Here is a 7,568-nt window from a genome sequence, read left to right on the forward strand (position 1 = left end):
AAAATACCCCACGTTGTAGGAAAAACCCGTCCCCACACACACACACACACACACACACGTCCTCAGTAGTGGAGTGCAGAGACACACAGCTGCTTCAACCACTGCCTCTCCTGTCTTCAGACGTGAACTGGGGCTCATCCGTGCAGGCAAGCTCCTACAACCTGGCTCTGAATCACTGCGTGGGCCTGAACCTCGTGGAGGACCACGTCAAGAACTACAGGTCAGTCAARAGGGCTGATAAATAAATGTTATTAATGAAGCAGATTCACTAAGTAATGAAATATTTTCCTCACATCACAGATTTAAAATTGAGGAAGTTTTTTAATTTGACGTTTCTTTCTGAAACCCGGCTCTCCGTTTCTGCCTCTGAATGTTTCAGACCCCAGTGTTTGGTGCTGACCGGACCACCCAGCAGCCGCCCGGCTCTCGTGGATCTCGTCAACTGCTTCACAAAAAATCTCAGCCTCATGATGTGCGGGAATGTGGTCACTGTGCGTGCAAGGTTTTTTTTTTTTTTTTTAAATCGTCAGTGTTTCACCTGAAAGTGTGTAACGGTTTGCCGTTCCTCCCGGCCCCTCTCAGGCCGGCACGTCTCCGTCGGTTTTAGAGAAGGCGAGCAGCAGCAGCCACGTGTCGTGGCTGAACCAAAGGAAGATCAAGTCGTTCTACAGAGGAGTGGTGGCTGAAGAGCTCAGGTCTGGGGTTACCATGCTGCTCCAGGTCAGAACTACACCCTAATGTACAATAAACTCTTGTTTGTCACATAAATAACTTAAAGTTCCTGTGACATGCCTACCCTTCAAATACAAAACGTCAAAGAAAGCAACTTTATACTTAACAAAAGTGGCACATGATTTTACCCATTTTGTCACATAACCGGCCTATTTTCTTTTAAATTTGGCTCAGCTAAAGTGAAACAGGAAGTGACATCAAAGGGGAACTCATTAATAAATTATTCTACCTGGTCTCTGTTCATTAAAACAAAATTATTTAAACTTTAACCCTTTTTCATCTCTCTTTGATAGTGACTAAAAATAATCCAAAGAAACATCAGATTCTTCTCTCAGTCGGTGTTGTTRGCTTTTACAAAAACGCTCTGTTTACATGCCGACATTCCCCTTTGACATCACTTCCTGTTTCTTCACATGCCAATTTCTCAACAACTGTTCATCTCAGTGAGATGAAATTTGTTTTGCAATATGTTATCAATGTTATCTTTCAAAAGATGCGTTCATGTTTATTACAAAAATTTGACGTCACAGGTGCTTTAAAATAACTGAGAGTTCAATCCAAAGTTAGAAAAACTTGATGTGATGAGGTTCAAATGCCGAAAACAAGTATAAATACTGATTTTGGTCTGATAAAACCAGTGAGGTAAGGTTCCTGAAGGTTTGTGTTGTTGTGAGGGAAGCTTTCTGGTGAAATGTCTTGTTTCCATCTGTTCACCAGGGGGCAGGTTTGGGTCGGATCAAGCCCAATGTTCTGCTGATGGGTTTCAAGAAGGGCTGGCGCAGCGACCCACCTCTGGCTTCTCACAACTACATAGGAATCCTGCAGTGAGTCCATCCAAAACCTTAGTTTATGACCCTTATACCTGCAAGATATGTTGAAAATTATGAACTATTTTTGCCAGGAAAAAAAAGCTGTTTTTTGTTTTGTATCAGAACAAAGTTGTCTCATTTGTTGCGTTTGTTTTTCAGTGATGCGTATGACCTGCAGTACGGCGTGTGTCTGCTAAGAATGAGGGAGGGATTAGATGTCTCTAAGCCGGCTCAGTCACACGGTGAGCGGGTTCTTTGGTTTTTAACAGGGCACAATCTAAAACCCTTCCATCCATCATCATTCAAGTGACCAAATGGGATTAAATCAATATTCATCTGTTTTATTTCAGTGAATGAAGGTTTTGACGGGGGACCGGACAGTATAAGCACCATCTCCACGGCTTCATGCATTCGAGTCAGTGTTACCTGTACGTACAGCATCATCATGCACAGGAAGTGGTTTAAAATCTGTGTATTTTGTGAATATCTTGTTTATTTGTTTGCAGCTTCTGTCAGTATTGAACCTGAGCCTCAGCCCAGTTCGGTTTTCCAGCAGAAACAGGGAAAGAAGACTATTGATGTGTACTGGCTGTCTGATGATGGAGGTGGGATTATTAGTTGATTTCTCTCTTTTTTGTCTCGATTTATTAATGACTGTGGGATTTATTTAACTATTTGATGTTTTTTTACAAAACATTTACTTGTAGAAATACTATGAGATCTCTCTTTTTTATGTTCTCTGAAGATGTCTTTGTCCTCTACTTTTAGCTACTGTTTTACAAATTTTATTTAGGTTACTGTTTGGGTCATTTAAACTCGTGTTAGCTATAGTTTTACTCATTTTAGCCATATTTTAACTAATTTTAGCTATGGTTTTACTCATTTTAACTAAATTAACTCATTTTAGCTACATTTTAACTCATTTTAGCTTTGTTTTACTAATTTTAGCTACATTTTAACTCATTTTAGCTAAGTTTCACTCATTTTAGCTACATTTTAACTCATTTTAGCTACATTTTAACTCATTTTAGCTAAGGTTTTACTCATTTTAGCTACATTTTAACTCATTTTAGCTATGGTTTTACTCATTTTAGCTACATTTTAACTCATTTTAGCTATGTTTTATTCATTTTAGCTACATTTTAACTTTTTTAGCTATGGTTTTGCTCATTTTAGCTACATTTAATTCATTTTATCTATGTTTTGCTTGTTTGAATTCATACATCTTTGCTAATTTTAGCTTTGTTTTCCTCATTTTAGCTTCATTTTAACTCTTTTTAGCTACATTTTAACTCATTTTAGCTATGATTTTACTCATTTTAGCTACATTTTAACTCATTTTAGCTATGATTTTACTCATTTTAGCTACATTTTAACTCATTTTAGCTATGATTTTACTCATTTTAGCAACATTTTAACTCATTTTAGCTATTGTTTTGCTCATTTTAGCTACATTTGATTCAATTTAGCTATGTTTTGCTTGCTTGAATTCATACACTTTTGCTAATTTTAGTTTTCTCAATTGTTTTGTCCATTTGAACTGTCGTCTATAGTTTTTTATTTTGTTCTTTTTAACGTCTAGCTCTGCTTTTACAACTTTAGCTACTGTTTGTCTAATTTTAGCTCTGCTTGTTTTGACATTCAGTTTCAGCTTCTTTCAGTCGTGTTATTTTAACAGAAAATGTCATTTCTCCAGTTTGTCAAGGTTTTCTCAGTAGTCTGTGTTTTTCAGGTCTGACCCTGCTGCTGCCCTACCTGCTGACCCGCAGGAAGCGCTGGGCCAGGTGTAAGGTCAGAGTCTTTGTGGGAGGAGAATCGGACAAAAAGGAGGAGCAGAAGGAGGAGTGAGTTTTTGTGTGCTTCATGCAAACCAATTCGAGTTTTTTTCCCCCAAATATAATATTCAGTTTTTAAAAACACATAAAACTTTTCCCCAGGGTTTTGTCTCTCATTAAGAAGTTTCGTCTTGGTTTTCATGATGTTGAAGTTCTTCCTGACATCTACCAGAGTCCTCAGCCCATGAAGTAAGACAGATGAAGAGTGTGTGTGAAACAAAAAAACACTTTGTTTTACAAAACTGAAAAAAATAACTTTCTAGAGGAAACATTATCTGAAATACATTAGTTATTAGAAATAGAGTTTAAGCTTTAAAAATAGTGACTCAGAAAACTGAACCAAGATCTTTAAATTTTAAATCAGTTCCTGTTAGCTAGAAAAAGATTTGTAAAAATAGACAGATGTTGCTTTTTTAATGCAGACACAACTATAAGCTTTGCTTGTGTCATTCTGCACCAGCRTCCATCACTTTGAAAACATGATCAGACGCTTCAGGCTGGAGTCGAACCCCAAACAGGAGTCGGACTCGGACCCTCAGAGGCAGCAGAACGAACCCTGGATGATCACTGAACAGGATTTAGAAAGAAACATGGCCAAGGTCTGGCACAAGCTGATCATGATCCTCCTCTTCCTCTCTGTTCTGATCTAAGTTTAACACTTTGTGTGGCTTTCAGTCTCTCCGTCAGATCCGCCTGAATGAGGTTCTGCAGGATTACTCCAGAGAAGCAGCTCTTATTGTGATGTAAGAACACATTTCTTCTTAATGCTACTTTATCTTTGCAAAATGAAATACTGAAAAAAAAAAAACACTGAATTTCTGTCACTGACAGCACCATGCCAGTGGGGAGGAGAGGACTGTGTCCCAGTTCTCTCTACATGGCCTGGCTCGACATCCTGTCCCGGGACCTTAGACCTCCGGTACTGATGGTCCGAGGAAACCAGGAAAGCGTTCTAACGTTCTACTGCCAATAAAATGTTTCTCTGAGTGTACTGTTAATATGAATCTGACTTCTCAGTAGTTTCTGTTGTTTTTATTATAATATATTTCTCTGTTTGCTTGTTTAATCCAACATCTCAATGCCCATACACACTAAAAACTGCTGGSTTTATTTAATAACTTCATTAAGTTGAGTAAGTTGTTGAGTAAACTGAGCAATTTATACCTTTTTTTGAAAGAAAAAATGTAAATTGCTTCACATTTACTCAACTCGATTTAGTGTTGAATTTACTTAACCAAGTGATGTCAACACTTTATTTTTAGAGTGCGTAACTCTTTTCATAATGAGTTTCGTTCATATTCAAATGCTAAATTACTGGGGTCTGAATTTTAATTTTAAGTAAAGAAGTAAAAGTATGTGTGTTGGTTGTGTTGTTTGTGTTAGTTCAGTTGGTTGTGTTGTTTGAGTTAGAATAGAATAGAATAGAATAGAATAGAATAGAATAGAATAGAATAGAATAGAATAGAATAGAATAGAATAGCCTTTATTGTCCTGCAAGGGAAAATTAAGGTGTCACAGCAGCATCAGTACAGAGGTTCATACACTAGTTTACAAAAACTAGTCGAGTTGGTTGTGTTGGTTGTGTTGGTTGAGTTGGTTGAGTTGTTTGTATTGGTTGAGTTGGTTGTGTTGGTTGAGTTGGTTGTGTTGGTTGAGTTGGTTGAGTTGTTTGTGTTGGTTGAGATGGTTGTGTTGAGTTGGTTGTGTTGGTTGAGTTGGTTGTGTTGGTTGAGTTGGTTGTGTTGGTTGAGTTGTTTGTGTTGGTTGTGTTGGTTGAGATGTTTGTGTTGAGTTGGTTGTGTTGGTTGAGATGTTTGTGTTGAGTTGGTTGAGTTGTTTGTGTTGGTTGTGTTGGTTGTGTTGGTTGAGTTGGTTGTGTTGGTTGAGTTGGTTGTGTTGGTTGAGTTGTTTGTGTTGTTTGTGTTGGTTGAGATGTTTGTGTTGAGTTGGTTGTGTTGGTTGTGTTGGTTGAGTTGTTTGTGTTGTTTGTGTTGGTTGAGTTGATTGAGTTGATTGAGTTGGTTGTGTTGATTGAGTTGGTTGTGTTGATTGAGTTGGTTGTGTTGATTGAGTTGGTTGTGTTGATTGTGTCGGTTGAGTTGGTTGTGTTGGTTGAGTTGGTTGTGTTGATTGAGTTGTTTGTTTTGATTGAGTTGGTTGTGTTGATTGAGTTGGTTGAGTTGTTTGTGTTGATTGAGTTGGTTGTGTTGGTTGAGTTGGTTGTGTTGATTGAGTTGGTTGTGTTGGTTGGGGTGAGTCAAGCTGAAGATTTAACCATATTGAGTTAAAACTACCCAGAGTTGGCTTGGTCCAAGTTTGACCAAGGGTTACAAATTGGATTGTTTTCAACCCAGCAATTTTCAGTGTGTTGATGTTGCATGATCAGAAAAATGTGTAAACCATCACTTTGTTTTAAAAACACTAAAATATTTGCTTATTGTACAAATTAAGCTGTATAAGAAGTTATGATAGTTGAAATGAAAGATGATTACTAAAAATACTTGTTTAAAATGTTGAATTGATTGAACCTGATTTGTAAGTTATTATATGACCATTAAGGGTTTATTTAGTATTGTATATTATAAAACAGTTTACAATAAAGAGAATCAGCCATAAATAATCAAACAAACAAACAAAAGCCTGAATCAAAATGTCCTTATGCTTTAATGATTGATTTTAACTGCTAATTCTGTACAGTGCAGCCTGTTAAGCTAATAAGAGCATTTTGCTTTTTGTATATGTAGGTCTTTCAAAAGATGCTGATTATATTTTTATATTTATTAGAACTGTATATTTTCTGACATTGCAGAATACAGATTGAGTCATGAGGACGCTTGTCTGTCCCAATTAAATAAAATACAATTTTGTGTTCAAATCTGCTGGATTGTTTTTAATGATTTTTAAATGTCAAGTGAAATTATATGTCTGACACAATATTTTTTTGAATAAGATTCGTTTTGGATTGATATTGGCTGCATTTTTTAGGCTTGAAACTTTTATTGTCTTCCACTTGTCCACTTTTTAAAAAAACATGAACACTATCATAGTTACAAGGACTGAACAGTTGATGAACAATTGTTTTGAGACCTATGAATGATGGCAAAATTTTGTACCTATTATCACCTCAATTTTCACCTAATATTTAAATGGCATAGACTTTTAGAACAAGTTTCCAGCTGATGTAATGTTGCTGATGTAACAGGACCGAAACGTACTTTATTGAACAGAGATGGTAAAAATACAAGAGGTGGGCAACAAAAAATATCACAGAAACGTTACCAGCGTGGACGGTAACATTAGTTAACTTATAAAAAAAACATTAGTGTTTGATAATATTACTTGAACGAATGTGTGCCTTTTTGTTTACGTGCGTATTGTCAGAAAATATTATCCCGTCATGCGCAGCATCTGTCAGAGAAAACGATCTTCGAAGGTGGGACGTTTCACTGCGCATGCTCAGAGCAAAAAAATTCCACAAAGCTCCACGTCTGAACGGTGGCGCCTTGTAAACCAATCAGGAGCGGCCACAGTGTGTTTTGGAAACAACGTTCCTCCTCTAAAGGCTGCTGTGACGAGCGGAACAGACAGTTTAGAATCTCTCACAGGAGTTTCTCAGTCAACAAAGGAAAGTCGATATTTATCTTTTGTTGTCTATAAACTCTTTGACATAGCGTCTTTATTTGCGGCGAGTCTTGTTGCTGTACGTCCCACATCACCCTCAGCTCGAGGTTACGTCGACTGACAGAAGAGTTAAAAATGGATGGAGGTTCTCGACAAGAACAGACGACAAGTCTTATCATTAAATCGCCCAACCAGGCGCAGGAGGACCAGACCATTGAAGGCATTCATCTGACCTGGACTGTGAAGGAGTTAAAAACGCACTTGTCGAGTGTCTACCCTTCGAAACCAGTGAGTATTAGCCGTGTTGGCTAACTTACGCACCTATTTTAGCGGAACTAGCTTGAGGCTACATGTTGTGGAATGTTTCTGCCCTGCTAACAAGAACAGCTGTCAGCCATTTCCTTCACATATTTAGCTGTGTGTGCTAAATAGTTCTTATATAACCTGTTTCTAGATGTTACGTAGTTAAACTCGGAACAACAGGTTTAATATTTAAAAATTTGAACTTAAATAGATATTAAAGTAGCAACATTTTGGATAGTATTTCAAGCTAGCTCAAAACAAACTAAAA

The 7,568-nt window shown here is 37.3% G+C and overlaps 2 protein-coding genes across 2 annotated transcripts in view; both read left to right on the plus strand.

The window, feature by feature from the left end:
* The window catches only part of slc12a3 (solute carrier family 12 member 3), a gene marked incomplete in the record, with an annotated part of 18,615 nt that extends 14,220 nt beyond the window's left edge, over positions 1 to 4,395 (plus strand). The window contains 11 exon segments of the mRNA XM_014033070.1: positions 380 to 491; positions 583 to 720; positions 1,450 to 1,556; positions 1,701 to 1,783; positions 1,892 to 1,969; positions 2,048 to 2,146; positions 3,274 to 3,385; positions 3,479 to 3,565; positions 3,837 to 3,975; positions 4,052 to 4,119; positions 4,208 to 4,395. Of these exon segments, the coding sequence (XP_013888524.1) occupies positions 380 to 491; positions 583 to 720; positions 1,450 to 1,556; positions 1,701 to 1,783; positions 1,892 to 1,969; positions 2,048 to 2,146; positions 3,274 to 3,385; positions 3,479 to 3,565; positions 3,837 to 3,975; positions 4,052 to 4,119; positions 4,208 to 4,349 (1,165 nt within the window).
* A 2,414-nt stretch (positions 4,396 to 6,809) lies between these two features.
* herpud1 (homocysteine-inducible, endoplasmic reticulum stress-inducible, ubiquitin-like domain member 1) overlaps positions 6,810 to 7,568 on the plus strand; it is a gene marked incomplete in the record, with an annotated part of 17,885 nt that continues 17,126 nt past the window's right edge. Inside the window, 1 exon segment of the mRNA XM_014033339.1 lies at positions 6,810 to 7,285. Coding sequence (XP_013888793.1) covers positions 7,133 to 7,285 — 153 coding nt within the window.

This window comes from Austrofundulus limnaeus, unplaced genomic scaffold (assembly GCF_001266775.1).
Source record: "Austrofundulus limnaeus strain Quisiro unplaced genomic scaffold, Austrofundulus_limnaeus-1.0 Scaffold7, whole genome shotgun sequence".
NCBI lineage: Eukaryota > Metazoa > Chordata > Actinopteri > Cyprinodontiformes > Rivulidae > Austrofundulus > Austrofundulus limnaeus.